Source organism: Hyperolius riggenbachi, chromosome 8 (assembly GCF_040937935.1).
Source record: "Hyperolius riggenbachi isolate aHypRig1 chromosome 8, aHypRig1.pri, whole genome shotgun sequence".
NCBI lineage: Eukaryota > Metazoa > Chordata > Amphibia > Anura > Hyperoliidae > Hyperolius > Hyperolius riggenbachi.
In genome coordinates, this window is record NC_090653.1 from 251,172,503 (window position 1) to 251,193,275 (window position 20,773).

General features: G+C 39.6%; 1 protein-coding gene across 1 annotated transcript; it reads right to left on the reverse strand.

Moving 5' to 3' along the window:
- Positions 1–1,467: 1,467 nt before the first annotated feature.
- Positions 1,468–16,502, reverse strand: LOC137527740 (myosin-1B-like). Its single transcript, XM_068248578.1, has 39 exons — positions 16,302–16,502; positions 16,019–16,162; positions 15,498–15,654; positions 15,385–15,412; positions 15,183–15,297; positions 14,937–15,029; positions 14,792–14,855; positions 14,605–14,703; positions 14,179–14,282; positions 13,959–14,097; positions 13,717–13,835; positions 13,485–13,634; positions 13,235–13,405; positions 12,852–13,155; positions 12,686–12,762; positions 12,480–12,567; positions 12,281–12,398; positions 11,905–12,028; positions 11,693–11,829; positions 11,137–11,392; positions 10,806–11,048; positions 10,545–10,721; positions 10,309–10,454; positions 10,135–10,225; positions 9,663–10,052; positions 9,454–9,580; positions 8,701–8,819; positions 8,105–8,301; positions 7,835–8,018; positions 7,564–7,729; positions 7,330–7,454; positions 5,816–6,124; positions 5,449–5,652; positions 5,236–5,361; positions 4,966–5,136; positions 4,780–4,884; positions 2,418–2,513; positions 2,188–2,319; positions 1,468–1,488 (listed from the first exon to the last, which is right to left on the reverse strand). The coding sequence occupies exons 1-39, from the start codon at positions 16,500–16,502 to the stop codon at positions 1,468–1,470; spliced, it is 5,817 nt and encodes a 1,938-aa protein (XP_068104679.1).
- Between the last annotated feature and the right edge of the window lie 4,271 nt (positions 16,503–20,773).

Genomic DNA, 20,773 nt, shown 5'->3' on the forward strand with positions numbered 1-20,773 from the left:
AGATGCTATTATTTAAATGGTAATACAGCAACCTTTTCTGCAATCCTCTTTACTGTATGATATAGCCTCGGCAAGAGTTGCAAACATCTGTCATATAACCTTAACAAATCACTCATGTTCTCCAACTTTCTGCAGCTTCCAAACCACGGAACCCAAGCCAGGCTTGCTTTGCTTTAGTCAAATATTTTTCCACTGTGGGCTTTTAAACACAGTTGCAATCGCACAACTTCTAATTCACTACCCCCATACTAGGGGCTGACCTTACGAAGCAGGTTAGGAGTGCAGACCCATACCACCTTGTAGATAATGTTTTCCCAGGTGAGGGTTGCAAGCCCTTACCACTTTTTAGAAAATGTTTTCCCAGGTGAGGAGAGCAGACCCTTACCACCTAGTAGATAATCTGTTCCTGAGAGGGTATTGCAGAACCTTACCACCTAGTAGATAATGTGTTCCTGAGAGGGTATTGCAGACCCTTACCACCTAGTAGATAATATGTTCCTGAGAGGGTATTGCAGACCATTACCACCTAGTAGATAATCTGTTCCTGAGAGGGTATTTCAGACCATTACCACCTAGTAGATAATATGTTCCTGAGAGGGTATTGCAGACCCTTACCACCTAGTAGATAATATGTTCCTGAGAGGGTATTGCAGACCCTTATAACCTAGTAGATAATATGTTCCTGAGAGGGTATTGCAGACCCTTACCACCTAGTAGATAATATGTTCCTGAGAGGGTATTGCAGACCCTTACCACCTAGTAGATAATATGTTCCTGAGAGGGTATTGCAGAACCTTACCACCTAGTAGATAATATGTTCCTGAGAGGGTATTGCAGACCCTTACCACCTAGTAGATAATATGTTCCTTAGAGGGTATTGCAGACCCTTACCACCTAGTAGATAATATGTTCCTGAGAGGGTATTGCAGACCCTTACCACCTAGTAGATAATGCTTAATTATTCTAGGCCAATTCTAATGTTTACTTAAAGTGAATCTTAAGCCTGCAATTAAAATCCAGCAGCCTTCCTGTAAAAGACAGTTATACATACCTGCGCTGCCTTCTCCCTCTAAGCCATCGCGAAGACCCCAAATCACCCGACTTCAGGTGCGTGGCCCCGCCAAGATGTTTAGTAAACATCTTGCCATTTTTCTCCAGGTAGGGTGAGGAGGTGAGGCCACACACCAGAAGTTGGGTTATTCGGGGTCTTCAGGGCAGCTTCGAGGGGGAAGGCAACGCAGGTAAGTATAACTTAATTTTACAGGAAGGCTGCTGGTTTTTAATTGAAGGCTGAAGATCTGCTTTCATAAGACCTAATAAAGAACAAGAATACACTGGAAAACACAGTTGTTACAAGCTGAAAAGGGGTTTATTTGTGCACATAAAGGTAAGACGATGAATTTAGAGAAGAAAGAAATTCACATTCTGCAAACTTCCTAATCTTCTGTTGGTGGTTGTAAGAATTATTTACTCTTCGCTATCTCCTTTCTGAAACAAAAAACAGAGTTTACAATATTATCAACTCTACAAAATGAAAGGTCGCTGTTACTATCTTATGAGTAAAAATACAATCATGGAGAAGTTTGTTTTTACTGTGTCCAATCAGCCATTTACTAAATGTTAGATCATATAGCCAAAGAATATAGGGCCTCAACTCAATTCACCTTTTCTCCTAAATTTTATCCTAGGAGATAATTTTTTATCTTCTGTTTAAAATAACTTTTCAACACTGTAATGAAAAAAAGTACCAATAAGTACTGGTAGGTGTAAAGTACTGTTAAATTATTCTCAGTATTTTCTTGCTTGCTGGTGGCTTAAAAGGCATTTTATTGATAAGGTGTAAAAATATCACTTAGGAGAAAACTTAGAAGAAAAAGTGAATTGGATCAGGCCCATAAAGTCACTGGAAAGCTGTATTTTTAATACTTCTTAAAATAAGATCATAAGTCAGATAATCCTACCTCATACAATTGCAGGTGTCTGCATCCACCTGCATCAGTATGTGTCGCCGCCGCCGGCCGTACTACGCAGACACCAGGCTGCGCACCATGCATGTGGGGGCCATGGGCATGTGAGCATATTCACAGCTCCATGCACATGCGTGGGGCTGCGACCCAACATAGCACCTGTTAATTAACAAACAGGCCTAATGCCTAGTCATAAATATTTAGTAACATTCTATTGTACCTTGCCAAGGTCACGACTTTTTGATCTGAGCTTGTTGACTTGAGACTCTGCAATATCAGCTCTTTCCTCGGCTTCTTCCAACTCATGCTGGACCTTTCTGAAGCGGGACAGATGGGCATTAGCCTGCTCCTCCTGTGAAAAAAATTAAGTCAATCAAAAGTCACAATCTTTCTTTATAAGAAGTGTTTTAATTTGTATCGAGCTTCACTGAAGTCGTATTATTAACTTACAGATTCCTCAGCCTGCCTCTTGTAGGCTTTCACCTTCAGCTGCAGTTTGTCCACCAGATCCTGAAGTCTCAGGACATTCTTCTTGTCCTCCTCAGTCTAGAAGAATCAAAGTTCTTATTAGAATGTGTCCATACTGCCATGCACAAACCGAAGAGCTAGCCTACTAAGTTCTCTACAACATCTTCTCTAGAGGTAGGTCAGGAGGCTGATTCACAAAGCTGACTTGTCTCACCACACTTATTAACTTACAATGTATATCTCCTTAAATGACTTAACTCATGAATTATCTCTCCTCATTTAATTATCTCATGCATTAGTTCTCCTTACAGTTAAGGCGAACAATAAGTACTGTATTTTTTGGACTATAAGACTCACTTTTTCTCCCCCAAAAGCGGGGGGAAAAAGTTACTGCGTCTTATAGTCCAAATGCAGGGAGTACCTGACTTTTGAACGCCTGCCAATACGAACCTCCAACCCTCCACAATGTTGGGGACTCCGTGTACTGTGCCCATGCAAAGAAGGACACAGAGGTACACATAGGAGCATAGAGGAGGACAGAGGTGGACATATTGGGGGACAGAGGAGGCTACAGGGAGACACAAGAGGTACAAGGGGGCATAATCCACAAGATGCCCCTTCACCATGGATGCACCAGGTTTAGTATATATTTTTCCCCTGGTTCTTGTCCTCTAAACCTAGGTGTGTCTTATGATCAGGAGCGTCTTATAGTTCGAAAAATATGGTAAGCTTTGTGTATCAACCCCCCTCACTAGTTCCAGATATTGGCCTAATCTCAACATCTCACCCTTCACTCTACACACAACCATCTTCTTTCCTTCACTAAATTCACATTCACATATACAGGACTTCATATGAGCATCTCCCCTCCTCTGGAATTCCCCAAACAGTTTTTTTTAGTCACTGTGGCCCTTATGCTATAAACTTTATCTCCTAAGATATAAATCTTCATCTTCTACTTAAGATAACTTTTCATCATTCTGTAATTGAATACGTGCTAAAAAGTAGTTGCAAAGGTACTATCAAAATTATTTTGAGCATTTTCTTGCTTGTTGTTAGTTTTAGGGGCATTTTGTTTGAAAAGTTTGACCATATGGAAAACTGATGAAAAAAAGGGTATCAATAAAATTCCTTTGAAACCCAAGCAAGCAAAAAAAATTCAAAATAATTTTGATAGTACTTTTGCACCTAGTTGTTGATACTTTTTCAACTGCAAATTGCTGAAAAGTCATTTTAAAGAGAAGATGAAAAACGATCTCCTAGGAGAAAAAAGTGAATAAGGGCCATTCTGTGTAGTCACTGAGGGGCACATTCATTTAACAGCATTAACATTACCATGCTCAGGTTTCACACTGCAATTTTACAGTTACTTATGATGTGTTACTAACAGATGTGTTAACTAGATAATGCAGGTTGCACTATTTGTACAACAAGTGCAACATAAGTGGTGCATGTAATGTTAAAATTTTCATGTGCTGTGTGCTATTTACTGAATTTGCTAGTATGACATTTGTTTTTTTACCACCTGTGCATTATTCATACTTTTTTTTTGTTTCTTACAGCTCCACAGAATATAATGATGCTATGTCAACCAATACCTCGCCTCCCGCTCCTCCGATGCAGCCGCTCTCTGCTAATATCTTCTCCACTGGTTTCCAATTACCCCAAAGATCCAGTTTACACTCCTCACACTATCATATAAAGCTCTACATAAGTTGTCACCTACTTATATTTCCTCATTAACCTCCAGAAACTGTCCCACCCAGAACCTTCTCTCCTCTAAGGAGACCCCCTGTCCTCTAACTTGGTCACCTCCTGTCACTCCCACATCCAGGACTTCTCAAGAGCATCCCCTCTCCTTAGGAATTCTCTCCCACAGCCTGCCTGGCATCGTCTGAGCCTGGAAACCTTCAAACCTTCAAACTTACTTTTAAAAATAAGCCAATCATTTACTGTTGATTGCAGTGGAGGCTCACTGTCTCATCTGCTAACTCCTGTGTTTTCTTCCCTATTGTTTCTACCCCACTACCCTCTAGATTGCAAGCTTGCAAGGGCAGTGACCTGTTCCTATTTTTTTTCTTTTTGATGTAATAAATTATCGTATGAACCTTTATCAATTTTAGCGATGTCTCAAACCACACATCAACTACGTATATATTTGTATTTGTATTTGTATTGCTGGATGTTCTGATTGTACACTGTTTTAGACTTCTCATGTATCTATGCTCCACAATATTTGTTTTCTACTATTTTCAAAAAGGATGTTGACACTATATTAATTAGAAATAATAATAATCAATAATATGTTATAATAGCATTTCCGACAATGTAAAAGCTACTTTACCTGGTAGCTCAGTTCCTTCACTCTCCTCTCGTATTTGCGGACACCCTTGACTGCATCTGCTCCACGTTTCTGCTCATTGTCAAGCTCGTTTTCCAGTTCCCGCACCTGTAAACACCATTTTAATTCAGATTAAAATCATTTTTGAATGAAATTAAAAAATAAAAGTGTAAAGATCATTTTGCATACCCTAGACTCCAGTTTCTGGAGCTGTTTCTTGCCACCCTTCAAGGCCAACTGTTCAGCTTCATCCAGGCGATGTTGAAGGTCCTTCACTGTTTGTTCAAGGTTCTTCTTCATTCTTTCCAAGTGAGCGCTGGTGTCCTGCTCCTTCTTCAACTCTTCTGCCATCAGTGCAGCCTTTGAATAGAAGATGAAATAATACAATCTGATTTCTATTTTCTACATAAAAGAAAGAGATCGTAGCTCACATCTGAATAGATAAAGCTTAATACATACATCAGTGATGGCCTTCTTGGCTTTTTCTTCAGCATTTCTGGCCTCCTGAACAGCTTCCTCAACTTCAGTTTGAATTTGGCTGATATCATTCTCTAACTTCTTTTTGGAGTTTAGGAGGCTTGTGTTCTGCAAAAATTAGCCTATTATTGCTTTTTGTTTTTCCAGAAAAGTTCATGTTATTTCTGGGTTACATTTCTTAATACACAGTGGTACCTGAGTGTGCAGAAGCTGAACACGCTCACTTGCATCCAGAAGTTCTTGCTCAGCCACCTTACGCGTTCTCTCTGTCTGTTCCAGAGCTGCCCGGATCTCCTCAATCTCAGCCTGCTGTAGGTTATTTCTACGCTCCACCACAGCCACCTGTTCCTTCAGGTCTTCCTGGCTTCTCAAGGCATCATCAAGATGAAGCTGGGAATCCTTCAGTACAGACAGTGAAACTTGTGTTATAATGCTGAATGCTTTTTTTGGAAAAGCATAGATAAAATAATTCAATGAATGAAAGAGGAAATGCATAGATAAAATAATTTAATGAATGAAAGAAATTTTATTTTAATCATTTTATAAATGAGCAAAGGAGTACCTTGAGTTGTGCTTGCACGTTCCTCAGTTGTTTCTGGGACTCAGCAGCTTGGCGGTTGGCATGGCTCAGCTGGATCTCCAGCTCATTCAGGTCTCCTTCCATCTTCTTCTTCAGTCTGAGGGCATCATTCCTGCTCCTGATTTCGGAATCTAGGGTGCTCTGCATGGTGTCAATAACCCTCTGGCTGTTCCTCTTCAACTGCTCAATCTCTTCGTCCTTCTCTGCAATCTTTCTGTCCACCTCAGATTTTACCTGGTTTAGCTCAAGTTGGACACGGAGGATCTTGGCTTCTTCATGCTCCAGAGATCCCTGATTTGTAAAGAAACACATGAGAAAAACTTTTCAATGTATTTATTTTTTTCATATTTAAGGTTTTATTAGAAACAATATCAATACAAGTACAAGTATAAACATGGCACTTTAGCAGATAAATCAGTTGCATAGTAACAGTGTTATAGCAAACACTGGTATATTGTTAAGACATTAAATCATATAAATCATATAATTGTTGAAACATAATAACATTCTGTAGGCTTAAAGGGAATCCAAGGTGAAAATAAACTTATGATATAATCATGTGTATGTGTAGCACAGCTAAGAACTGATTTTGTGTGATCCATTCATAATTTTGCAACATTTTCGCATCATTTTTGTATAATTTCTTGCAGAATTTAGAGGTTAACTGCAAAGCCCTCATACATGCTATTGTCACCAACATTGTTATGCATATTAAGAAGGGTGAAAACAAAGAAAAATAATAATTTTTCAAAAAGACCTTATAGTTTTTTGGTTTTGTTTAGAAAATCTTATTTATAAATGCAAAGGAAAAATGTTTTTTTAAACTCCAAAAATGACAGTTTAAAAAACATTTTTCCTTTGCATTTTTAAAAGCAATTTTCTCAAAAACTACAAGGTCTTTTTAAGAAATGCTTTCTTTTTTTGGCCTTGTTCCCACTATTCTTCTTAACAAACATAGCTATTTTGGTGATGATAGCATATATGGGGGCTTTGCTATTAACCACTAAAGTTGGCAAGAAATTACACCAAAAATATGTGTAATCATGAAATTACAGTTCCTGATTACTTTTGCAAATTAAATTAATTAAATTTTTACCCGAAATTTTGCATTACCGTTGCACATCATCATTGCGAATTACAATGCAAAATTACGATTATGCGAAATTTGTGATCATCACTATTTGTTAACTCTGGCCCAACATTGGGTGATAGTCGGTGGGTCTGGCTGCCTCCACAAAAAGGGGATCGTAGCCCTTGCAGCATTCACCAAGTGCACCAATATGGATTTCTTATAGACTTCCACAAAAAAGAGGTACACAATGCAAAAGGAAACATGTAGGTAGCAAGGCAACCTTTATATTCAAAATGTTCTCCATCCCGTCATGTACATACATCCAGAACTCACTCAGCCATGGACAGTGCCCAAAAATATGCAGAGACTTATTACGTTGAAGGGAAAAAAATCACGGTTTAAATGTAGAAACATACAACAGTACCTCAGCTTCCTCCAAAGCAGCTTGCAGGTCGCTCTTCTCCTGCTCTACAAGTTTCCTGCTTTTTTCAAGCTCATTGATGGATTTAGAAGTCTCACCAATCTGTTCAGAGAGGTCTGAAATCTCCTCTGTAATTAAAATCATGAGATTTCATTTAATACCGAAATAAACAGCATTTTACTTACATGACACTTATATTTTAGTATATGTGCACAAGAACTTGATGTGAACTCTTACGTTGCAGGTTCTTGTTTTCACGTTTCAGGGTCTCCACTTGTTCTAGAGCTTCCTCATAAGCATTCTTCATCTTGAAGATCTCAGTGCTCAGTCCCCGAGCTTCCTTCTGGGCTGCCTCCAGCTCTGCCTGGCCCTCTTCATGTTTCTGTTTCCACTCAACAAGGACCTGACCAAAATCACAGAGAGGATTGTTACAAATTGACATTTCTTAAAATGTGTTATTATTTACACATGTGAACTATTGTTTATTACATATTCAAGCTGACAATACCTTATCAAAGTTCCTCTGCTTCTTATCCAGAGATGCAGCTGCACTGTTTGCTCTTTCTACATCAACCATCAGGTCTTCTACTTCAGACTGCAGCCTCTGTTTGGTCTTCTCAAGGGAGCCACATTTGGAGTTCACAGCCTCAACTTGTTCCTCAGCTTCCTGGAGACGCTGGGCAAGCTTCTTCCTGTATGGTAAAAATCACACAGATTTTTAGATACTTTACACACCTCTCTACCATGTATTTACTTAGTTAATTTTGCACAAGCGTACTTGGCCTCTTCAAGTTCCTCTGTGCGCTGGATGGCATCAGTTTCGTACTTGGTTCTCCACTGGGCAACCTCACCATTTGCCTTGGACAGTGACCTCTGAAGTTCAGCCTTTGCCTCTTGTTCCTCTTCATATTGCTCACGAAGCAAATCACAGTCATGGCGGGATGATTGAAGGCCATGAGCCAGGGCATTCTTGGCCTGTAAATGATAGTGATGGATGTCTTATTCATAAAAAGAAGAAAACCAGCATGTGCCAATACATAAGTGCTAATATAGTAATGTTCATTAGTATAGCTGCAGAAGCAAAGGCCACAATGTGAGAGAGGTGTAAGTATGGGGTTGCGAACAGATGGTTAATGATTACCAACAATCATAACACAGGTGGAAGTGATCATTAAGTCTATAGATGCAGTGAAAAGCTAATGTGGGCCCCACATGGATCTTCTGCTGCAGGGGCCTAGATGAAATTGAAACCTCTGTGTCCCTATTGTTATGCCATTGATAATAATGAATATATGTGCCTGCTTAGATTACAATTCTGATTTCCTTTGTTTGCTGTCAACATCCAAACTACCTTCTGCTGTGTGTTTAACTTACCTTGACTTCCTCTTCAAGCTGCCTCTTAAGTTCCTCAACTTGCTGGGTGAAGCCTTGTTTTCCTCTGGTCAGCTGGGAAATCAGAGATTCCTTTTCCTCTAGTTGTCTAGAGAATTCACCTGTTATGAGTTTACAAAAAAAAAAGCCTGATATGAAGGACAGCTTGTCTATTTACTGTGTTTAAATGCAATCCCAAGCGAAGGAGATCAAAGCAGGTCCAGGGCCCTGTTAACAATGGCGCCGATATACACGGCAATGCTAAAATATGCAATTAGCAGCTAGAAATGGTAATTTGGGATCCTGGAGGTGTCTGGTAAAATAGCGGGTGTTAGCCAATAGATGCTATTTACCGTTTATAGCTGTTGATCCGGGTTAAACATATTGTTGGAGTGGGGTTAAGAGACAGGGCATTTAGTGTTAGGAGTGTGTGTGTGGAGGGGGGTGTTCTTAGGGGTTAAGGTTAGGCACAGTGGGGAAGGGTGGGTGGGTGGGGGTGGAGGAGTTAGGTTAGGTCACACTAAAATATGGGTAAAGAATACAGGTATTTTATTATAGGAATTAAGTAGAATAGCTGTAAATTCAACCAGTATGCTACCAGCAGCTATCTTCAATGCCCTTTTCAAAGGGCACATTTTTACATGTACACTGGAGATAACATTTAAACACCCAGAGAACCTTTCATAACTTAGCATGATCCTGTTTGATTGCAATTTAAGGAACGTTTCATGATTCCCGAATGATAAGCATAATTACCATTCTCAGTCTGTAAGCGGGCTCTTTGAGCTGAGAGGTCATTAATAACACGCAGGTGTTCATCATCTTTGGTTTTGGTTTCACTGAGTTGGTCCTCCAAAATACGGTTCACTTTCTCAAGGTTGGCCTGAAAGAAGAAATATTTCCAACTTTTAACCTCATATACAGTAGTTATTACCTAAAAAACTTTTCTTCAGAATTTCACTTACCTTTGCTTTAGAGACATTCTCCAAATTGCTGGCAAGGTCATCGATTTCCATCTTGAGTTCGCTCTTCTCCTTCTCCAGTTTCTGCTTGACTCTTTGGAGATTGTCAATCTGTTCTCCAAGTTCAGCAACGCTGTCAGCATGCTTCTTGCGGAGAGCAGAAGCAGTGGCTTCATGCTGTAGGGTGGCTTCTTCCAAATCACGTCTCACTTTCTGAAACTCAGCTTCACGCTTCTTGTTTAGCTCAATCTGAGCAGAGGTGGCACCACCAGCTTCTTCAAGCCTCTCGCTGATCTCCTCAAGTTCTCTGGAGAGATCAGCTCTCTGTTTCTCAACCTTAGCACGAGCAGCACGCTCAGCTTCTATCTCCTCTTCAACTTCTTCAATGCGAGCCTAGAAAGGAACATTCATCTGTTACAAGGTACAACTTTATGGACTGCCGGAATTAGTTTTTCTTTAACCTCTGAGGTAGTACCTGGAGTTCCTTGATTTTTTTCTGCAACTGAGACCCCAGGGACTGCTCATCCTCAATCTTTGCTTGCAGCTGGCTAATTTCAAAGTCTTTCCTGTGTTTGTAAAAAAGGTAGATATTAGCAAAATATTTTATCAAAATACAATTTTAACTGTGCTTTAAATGGTCAACACTAACTTCTTGAGTTTTTCTTCAGCTTGCTGTTTCTCATTTTCAAGATCCATGACTGATTCCTGAGACAGCTTCAAGTCCCCTTCAAGCTTCCTCTTGGCTCTTTCAAGGTCAAGGCGAAGTTTCTTCTCTTGCTCCAGAGAGCCTTCCAGCTGATTGTGTGAATGATTATCATCAGTTAAAATAATATATTTGCAGGTCAGTTATTCTAGACAAATGAAACAAAAAATGAGAGTACTCACATCATCCACTTGTTGTTCAAGCTTAGTTTTAGCTTTAGTGAGGCTGCTGACTTTGTCTTCTTCTGCTTGTAGATCATCAAGAGTTTGCTGGTGAGCCTCTTGGAGAGCTTTCTTTTCCTTGGTGAGCTTGGAGACGTTCTCATCCAGTCCAGCCAATTCTTCTGTAAGGTTTTTAACCTGTGAAGAGGAGATAAAGGATAAATGTCTTGTATTTTGCAACTTACAAAGATGTCACTAAAGAAATATTGCAGTATGGCCAACCTTATTTTCTGTGGCGTGCTTCTCCTTCTCAACTTTGGCCAGCGTCAGCTCCAAGTCATCAATGTCTTTTTTGAGTTCAGAACACTCATCTTCTAGTTTTCTTTTCTTGGCTGTCAACTCAGCATTGCTCTCCTCTTCATCCTCAAGCCTTTCATTCAGTTCTTTAAGTTTGGACTCCAGCTGAATCTTGTTCTTAATGAGGCCTTCACACCTCTCCTCTGCATCTGCCAAGCCCTCGCTTTCCTACGTGATAGTGCAAGTCAAGAATTCAACAGAAGCTTAATAATGGTAAAGAATAATTAAAATAATTGTTAACTTTTAACCTTCTTACCGACTGCACTTGAAGCAGGAGGTCATTTTTGTCCTGCAGTATGGCAACCATTTTCTCCTCAAGTTCTTTCCTCCTTGCCTCTGACTTAGCCAGGGCTTCTTTGGTCTTCTCAAATTCTTCCTTCATGTTTGCCATCTCCTTCTCAGTCTCAGCACTCTGTAGGAGAGGCTTAATCTTGAAGTACAGCTTCATCCATGGCCAGTGCTTGACATTCATGAATGATCTGATGTTGTACTGGAGGATAAAGACTGCCTCCCTGTAGAAAAATCATACTCCTTTTTCAATATTTCATTGAGTCTACTTTGATTTCTATTTTATATTGAAATATTGAAATACATTTGTAACTATGGGCAATAAAATACTACACATTCCGCTAAAGTTTTAAAAGTTATTCATGGGACACTTGTAATTCTTTGTGTAACTGCACATGACTATCTTTGTCTATATTTGCCCAGTTATATCCAACATATTCAATCAGATGGACGTTTTAATTAAAGCTACCCAGGTTGGTTTACTGGAAGACTTGGCTTTGTATGTCTGTATCGGCCATAAGTACCTCCTTTCCATCATTTTCTTGAATTCCACTCTCATCAAGAAGCCTCTGCATAGAGCCTGAGTACGAGTGATCAGCTGGGCAAGCTTGTCATCTCTCATTTCTTCCAGGGTACCCAGAAGACCAGCTTTGAAGAACACCTGTAAAAAAATGACATGATGTAAGACTGTCATTAACAACTAGCAGTCTTCAGCTTACAAAAGGTAATGTCTTACCTTAGTGTGCCCAAATTTGTACTGAGTATGATCCACATCAATTGACCCAAGAAGTTTCTCAGCAGCCTTCTTGCTGTCAATAAACTGCCCATCTGGGATTGCGCTGGCATTGAGGACCTTGTATCTGAAAGTACCCATGCAAGTTTAAAACAATAGTTTAGTATAGTCATTTTTAGTGACAACCAGAGAAAGTGTATTTGAAAATGGATACTGCCGAGTTCATTTTAGATGAAAAAAAAAAAAAAAGTATAAAAAGTTCTAATTATGAACATATACAAAACTTGGGCTTAGGACATAGTATTAGGCTATCTAATGTTCTCTACAAATATTACTGGTTATAATATTAGAATCATATAAAACAAATAGGAATATATACCGCTGCTTGAAGTCGGCGTAGAGGATTCTGCTGGGGAAGCCCTTTCTGCAGATTCTGATACCCTCCAGCACACCGTTACATCTCAGCTGGTGGATAATCAGATGATTCTCCATGATACCTGGTAAGGAATGGTACATTATTGGAATAAATATTCACACATTTAATCTAAGCTTGCAGTGTAGTTTTTGAATTATCTTACCAGGAGTCTTTGTCTCATTGGGGATCAGGCAACGCACAAAGTGGGGATGAGTGCTTCTCAAGTTGGTCATTAGCTTGTTCAGATTTTCCTGTAGGGGAGAAGCATTTAATCAGTGTAGTGTTAGAATGACTCCAGTCTTAGTCTACTGCTGTACAAAACATCTTCACAAACAATGTAATGTAGTTATATTTATATCATTGACTTACTCTGAACAGAGCAGACACAGTCTGGAAAGAGGCGCCCTTCTTCTTCTTTCCACCCTTTCCACCACCAGAGTCTCCACCTGACAGGAAGATATTACTATTCAATAAATTGGATGAAATTGATGGAAATCACACAAAAATTCAGTGATAAACTTATTATAAACCTCACCGTCTCCAGAATAACTGGAGTAGAGGAAGGACAAAAGCTTCACAGAAGACTTCTGGTACAGACCGACAACAGTCTCATTCAGTGGGTCCTTGTTTTTGTCCAGCCAGCCAGAGATGTTGTAATCCACGGTACCAGCATAATGCACCAAAGAGAAATGGGCTTCAGCCTTGCCTTTGCCGGGTTTGGGCTTCTCAAAGTTTTTACACTTGCCCAGATGTTGGTCATAGAGTTTGTTCTTGAAGGATGTGTCAGTAGCCTTAGGGAACATACACTCCTCTTCCAGGATGGAGAAGATACCCATTGGCTGTGTAGAAAAAATTTACAGGTTGCACAAATCAGATCTTAATAATTATGGTCAAAAAATAGCTAAGAACTGCACCGACCTTCTCAATAAGCTCAATGCAGGCAGCCAGATCCATACCAAAGTCAATAAACTCCCAATCGATTCCTTCTTTCTTATACTCCTCTTGCTCAAGGACAAACATGTGGTGGTTGAAGAATTGTTGCAGCTTCTCATTGGTGAAGTTAATGCAAAGCTGCTCCAAGCTGTTGTACTATAGAAGGTATCATCAATTAGTATTTAGTAACTGTTACATAAATAAGACACATTTTGCTAAAATATTATTCTCTTACATCAAAGATTTCAAATCCAGCGATATCCAGCACACCAATGAAGAACTGTCTTGGTTGTTTGGTGTCCAGCTGTTGGTTGATACGGACAACCATCCACAAGAAGAGCTTCTCATACACAGACTTGGTCAAGGCACCAACAGAATTGTAAACCTAGAGATAATGGGATGCTGTTAGATTACATCCTATTAAAATTTACTAACAGACCGTAGGACTTTGCATTTAGGAATTCTACCTGCTGGACAGTCTGTCCCTTGGTGACATATTCATTGCCGACTTTGACCCTGGGGTAGCACAGAGCCTTCAGCAAGTCAGCAGAATTCAGACCCATCAAGTAGGCTATTTTATCAGCAACTGCAAAAATAACGTGTAACCTTTTTTATGACTGAAGAACTTGCTTCGAGCATTTAAACAATGTATTGTTTTGTTCTATGCTTAGTGAGTTGTAAGACTGAATGAACAAGGCTTATTACTGACCTTCAGTGCCATCAGGCTCAGCCTGCTCCTCTCTCTGTTTCTGCTTGAACTTCATGTTGCCATGGTGCATGACAGCACCAGTCAGTTTGTAGATGCCAATCTTTTCATCTGGTGAGAAGCCCAGGATGTCAATGGCAGTCTGCAAAGATATACATATGTATTAGACTTCAGCATATCCCTCTCAAATAATCACTAAAGAGCATAAAGGCATGTGACATACATCTGTAGCTATCAACTCCTCCACATCATCGATGCTCTTGACTGTAATCTCACCCTGGCTAATGTAGTGGTAGTCATATGGGTTTGTGGTGACCAGAAGCATTTCTGAAGAGAAAGATTATGGGTTAATAGAAATCTGAAACAAGTCCTCCTTGTGGTGCTCATACATGGTACAATAAACATGTTTTATTTTCCCATTTAGTTGACCAAAATGATTTTGATTTAAAAAAAATGATTATCCGGGTTTTTTTTTTATTAAAAAAGCGATCAGACACATTGGAAAAATCTTTATATTTGATCTAATGAAATAATAATCAAATAAAATTATCTAATAAAAAAAATGAAAAAATGGTACCATATACTGGCACCATTACACTATGTATTTTAAAGCCAATATCCACCGTGTTATAATCTGATTTGAACTTACCAACAACGTCTGGCTTATGGTTGGTCAGGATCTGGTAGAAAATGTGGTAGCTCCTTTCAGCTGAAAGTTGGAATGTGACTCTAGATTTCTCCAGCAGGTCTGTAGAGGACAAGTGTTATCTGTTACACGAGAAACTAATTAAGTTTCAAAAAAGGTGTTTTGGGTGGAGTAACGAGATCAATCTTACAAGTCTCAATATCTGCTGAAGACAGTTTTCCTGTGGTACCAAAGTGGATTCTGATGAATTTACCCTGGAGGTTGTGGAGAAACATGGTCATTGTCAATTATCATTTTTAAACCTCGAACACGAGCTTCGCAGTGAAGTTACTTACAAAACGGGAGGAGTTGTCATTCCTCACGGTTTTGGCATTACCAAAGGCTTCCAGCAGAGGGTTAGCCTGGATGATTTGATCTTCCAGTGTGCCCTGCAAATGTTCAAAGTCAATATTTTATAGGAACAACAGTTCAAGGCAGTGTGCATTAACCTTATACTAGTTTCAGCTACACAGTTATTTCTGATCCTAAGACACTCTATAGTCCAATGTGTCCCACCATTATTAAAGGTTCTCAAGGCTCACCTTCAAGCTGTTGGATGGCTCCTTCTTTTTTCCTGAATCACCGATGGCTGCAATTGTTGCAAAGTACTGGATGACACGCTTGGTGTTCACAGTCTTTCCTGCACCAGATTCTCCACTGGTTACCAACAGAGAAATATCAGCAAAGAGGACAACACAAAAACAAACAAACTTGGTACCGAACACAATGTCAAGTTTTACTTACGTAATCAGGACAGACTGGTTCTCACGATCTGAAGGAAAAAGAGTATTTGTAAGAGGAGCTACAGAAAAGAATCAGTGGTTGTACTGTTTTTGTACTTATGAAAACTACATTACCAGTTAACATGGCCTGATAGGCGTTATCAGAGATGGAGAAGATGTGGGGTGGGGCTTCCATACGCTTCTTCCCTCTGTAGCCAGCAACAACTTCGGGGTTGTACACTGGCAGCCACTTGTAGGGGTTCACAGTGACACAGAACAGGCCAGAGTAGGTCTGAAAATGTATGGTGACAAATTCAATGGTTAGCCAACTGCATGGAAATAAAAAATCAAGCTAAAAAACAATCACTGAGAAATCTGTAGTTTGTCAGTGTAGCTTAGTGTAGCTTAGTGAAGTTTATGTTGAAACATGTTTTAACTGGAGATTGTTTGCGTTTGATTTCTTATGGCAATGTAGATGGCAATATTTCATAATGGGGGTAACAGTGGGCGTCGTGCTTGAATTTCCCATATGGCCATAAATCACCTTCCTGCTCAGTTCTTTAAATCTAGGTGTGGCTTATAAGATTCAGTTGGCATTGAAATCCTAGAATTCTTACATCACTATTAGAGGGGAACACGAGATAAACCAAGCTTACATAGATCATCCAGGCTGCGTAACGTTCTTTGAGGTTATACAGCACAGAGGCCTCATTCAGGTGGGTCATCATCGCCATGTCCTCAATTTTATCAAACTTGGGAGGATTCTGGGGGTACACCTGGCTGGTTTTGACAGTCACATCCTGTAAACAATATAAGACATGCTTGAAGTAATGAAATGCAGTGAAATGCACAATTCATCTAATCCTTCTATCACGTGCTGGCTGATTTTTGCAGGAAATGTTGGTATTGTTAATTTATGAATGAAAGATGACAGCTTACCCTTCCATCATCGGTCTTGACGGTGACTTTGTCCCCATCGCGAGCGGTGATTATGCCTTTCACGTACAGCTCTTTGGCATCATCCACAAAGCAGGTGTTCTTGGCATCGAATGGCTTGTTCTGAGCCTCCAGTCGCTCCTTCTCTGACTTTCTCAAAAATTGAGCGGCGTCTCCAAACACCGCCATTTCTCCGTCCCCCATGGCTGAGGCTGTCTGTAAGAAAGTAAAGCTTTGTTGTTGTTTTTTTTCTGAATAATCGTTTTCATCTAGATCACTCTAGGTACATTGCTTGACTTCTGTGGTCTTGCCCATATATATATATATATAAGTAAAATGTACCTTTTTTATATACTTGTTGCATCAATAAATTAGATTATTTTTTTGTTCTTAAAAAAACAAAACTGTTGCTATGGAAATAGCTTTTTTTTCATATACTTTTATTGAAGAAAAGATAATGCCTTCATGTACAAAAAATCTACAATTCCCACCATAGCACACATTACTCCTCCCCCCTTTCTTCCATATTTTAACGTAAAAAAGAAAACACAAAAACAAACACTAAGACACTCCCCTCCTTCCTCTCCCTCCAGACCCATAAATCCAGATCCTCATAAAAAAGAAAAACAAACCAGACCACAAAAGAACTACCTGTCCTACAAATTACAATGTATTCCTAATCCCAATAACACATCACAATTCCCACCTCAAGAGACTCCTTCTCTACATCTCCACCATGTTCTCATATTCTACTGAATCCTGAAACTCCGACCATTACTCCCACTTATCATTAAAGGCCCCAACAGTGGTGTAGCTAAGAAGCCATGGGCCCCAGTGCAAGTTTAGCTTTGCCCCCCCCCCCCCATCCCCAAGCATGCTATAGATAACAATTGATACAACACACTAAAACCAATCAAGGACAACCACAGTGTCAGAGGTGCAAGCAGGGGATGGGGAACAGTGTGTTAATGATCACTACTATTCAAAACAACTATAGAGGTGAATATTATCAGCACAGGACCAATAAAGAGATAATACTGTGTTTGAGGGGTGGGCCCCTCAGGGCCCAATAGCCCAAGGGCCCCGATGCGGTTGCTACTTCTGCACCCCCTATTGCTATGCCACTGGTGCCAACTTTTCCTGCTGAAGAGCAATCTGATTCTCAACATCCTTCAATACATTAACTTTATCAATCCTCTCTCTAAGGGTACTAGGAGGATCCTGACATCTCCACTTAACTGGAATCTGGAAACTTTTAGCAGCTATCAACAATTGGGGAAATTGATCTCTTATAACTACTAATATACTTCAACATATCATGCAGCAACAATTGGGATGGTTCCCAATTGATTAACTCCCCCTTAACCTGCCAGTACAATCTAATACATATTCCCAAAGCCTTGAAATTACAGGACACTCCCACACCAAATGTATTAAAGTGCCTTTCGCCCCACAACCTCTCCAACATCTATCACTTACCTCTCAGACTTCATATCTCAAACAAATGTGCCATTTCTGAGATTTAGAGTCATGTCCTGATATAACTTTATGGACATATGGGTAGCATATTAACATGGATGGATAGCACTCTTGCTGTATCTTGGTTCACATGTTGGTTATTAACGGCATACTATGGCAATCCAATCAATTCCTTCCCGATTACAAATCCAGCCTCAATGCACACTCAAGTGAGGGGTTTGGATGTGGCACAGCTCCCCAGGTAGCTGGGTGCATAACCAGGGTGTCAAGCATCACCCATCCAATAAGGCAAGTTCTAAATTGGTTTGCTTAGTAGGTTGTAAGTTTAGTAGACGTTTACTGCTTCATTTCATAAGTAAACACGAGAATATTGACAACTGTTTTGTGGCCATGGCTGGATCCCTTCATTACAGCAAATGCCTTCGAATGCAGGTCTGTTCTGCACTTTTTTCTGATGAAGGGGACCCACCGTGGCCACGAAATGACACATTAGGCTATCTATCATGTTGTTTTTATTGTTCACTGTCACATTTAGGAAAAATGTGGTATGAAAAAAAGAAAATAGTATTTCTGCTGGTTTTCATCTTTACTGTTCCTCTGTGATGCCAACATCACTGTGTAAACTCTTCAAAAAAGGGGAGGGAATCCAATTGCCCTCTGTTTGTAGTGTTCTTTTATCTTATCCGATATAGGAAGCTTTCTATTATTTGCATGCTGATATAAGCTTCTTTCTGCAGCTTAAAATAAAAAAAATGTCCATAATTCCACTGGCACTGCACAGTTCTGTAGTTAGGCAAAAGCACCCGGACCAGGTAAAAAGAAGAAGAAAAAATGGGAGCCACACAGACATACAAAAAAGAGTTTACAAAATTTTGGGGGCACTAACAATTTTTTGCCAATTTTTTTATTTTTCGGTGTTACAACCCCCTTTAAGAGATCAGGGAACTTTCATAAGGTTAAAAGCAAATGCTGCACAGGACTAGGAGACTATTTCTGTTCCAATTTGTTTGGACTTTTGCAGTTTGGTTTCTATGCTCTGTACAGTTTACATTTGGCTTGGGGTAAAATTTAGATTAACTATGTTTTTTTTGTTTGTCTTCTAAATCTTACTATCTGTCGCTTTCATCAAGTGTGCTGGTCGGCTACATCACAATGGGCTCTATTTACAATGAGTATGAGGTAATTTAAGTAGTGATAAATATTGACCAAAATATCTCCCTTTTGAAATTCACCATTTTTTTCTCCCTAAATTACCTCATGCGGTAAAAGTGAGGTAAAAGTGTGGTAATTACCTCACAATTTATCTCCAATTTGAGATTCTCAATTGAATAGTTGGTGTTAAATAAGGATTTTTTTTTATCACCTACAAATGGTAGGTGATAATTTTCACTTCTCTGCTGTTGGCCTTCAGGATGGAGCCTTTTGAGCTTTGTTTGCTCGAGTTTATGTCAATTTTACACAGAAGACAGAGAAGACAGACCTCGTACAGTCTTTTAGATGATTTAATAGATGCCGAGGAGGAAATTTCTCTCTGCTCTAAAAGATAAGCAACGGCATAATAACTTTTAAACAAAAACATTTCTTTGTTACAGCTGAAACAAATCCAGCAAAAAAAAAAAAATCTCCAGTGTATGTACTTCCTGCTTTCATGGAAGCAGACATAGGGTTAACATCCTGTGTTTACAAATTAACTGCTCTGCTGAGGCAGCCAGCTGGCACAGCTGAGAGCTCAAATTACAGTTGTAATTATTCACAGATGAGGGGGAATTAGACAGGCTAAATTATATACATACAGGGTGCATTTCTATGTTTTTCTTCTGTTCTGTGCAAGAGTTTAGGGCCCGCTGTAAATGTGACAGGCTTTCCTGGGTCGTATCTGTGTAATGGGTGGTAAGTATATGGGCTGCCCTACAGTGGTCAAAAAAAGCTTTATTTCCGTACATATTACTGACTGGTTTATCACCTGTTTTACCGCACTTTTATCAAACATTTATCACACTTGGTACATTTTTAGTGAATACTCAAAAAAATCGGTAATTATCACTGGAGGTCATTTTTCACCCAAAAAAGAGTTACCACACATGTTATTGTGAATAGAGCCCAATGTCCCCCGTATAAAGATGGTTTTCTGATTTGGAGACTCACCTTCTAGTGCTGGTCCTGATGAAGAAATCTTTGGCACACCTGTGATAAAATGCAGAGAGGTAGAGTTAGAGGTGAGTATAGCGGAGTGACACCTTATCTCTGCCAGGCCAGTGTGGGGCAGAGCAGCCGGGAGCAGCAGAGGAGGACAACACTCACCAGGAAGCTACAAGGGAGGGATGGGCTGCACCTCTTATATAGAGACCACTCTGCTTTCTCAGCAATACTGCTCTCCCGCTAAGGAATGACATGATTACCCTGTCCTTAGAAACCCAACACTTCCAATTCTATAGCAAGTAAAAATAACTGCACAATTCTGTGGCATTATCCTGCCCACCAGTGTCATGTATTCCAGCGGGACAATTTTACTGTCTCTGCATTCTCTCTCATTCTTTGCATGACAGTAAAAGGACAAGTGGCTGCTGGGTCTATACGGGAAGCAATGGGTTTCCTCTTGTAAAACTGTATGTCATTCTCTGATCTATCTATCTATCTATCTATCTATCTATCTATCTATCTATCTAACCTTCTTATTCTCCAATTCTCTTACTTTCTCTATTCTCTCCCTTCCTACACCCTCTCATCTGTCCATCCATCCATACATCCATTCATGGATCAAACTATCTATCTGATATCTATCTATCTATCTATCTATCTATCTATCTATCTATCTATCCATCTATCCATCTGATATATATCTACCTATTTATTTCTATCTTCTATCATCTATCTATCTATGTATCTAGTGTATCTATACACTATCTATATGTTTAGCTATCTATCCATCTGATGTATATCTACCAATCTATCTACTTATCTTTCTATCTCTATCTTCTATCTATCTATCTATCTAT

What these genes read in the sequence shown, in the direction of transcription:
- LOC137527740 (XM_068248578.1), bottom strand. Translation starts at nt 16,502, where the DNA reads ATGGGGGACGGAGAAATGGCGGTGTTTGGAGACGCCGCTCAATTTTTG. An exon ending in AGCAGAGGAACTTTGATAAG is followed by an intron (nt 7,730 to 7,834) that starts GTATTGTCAGCT and finishes GATTTTGGTCAG; the next exon opens with GTCCTTGTTGAGTGGAAACA. An exon ending in ACGTGCAAGCACAACTCAAG is followed by an intron (nt 5,653 to 5,815) that starts GTACTCCTTTGC and finishes TCTGTACTGAAG; the next exon opens with GATTCCCAGCTTCATCTTGA.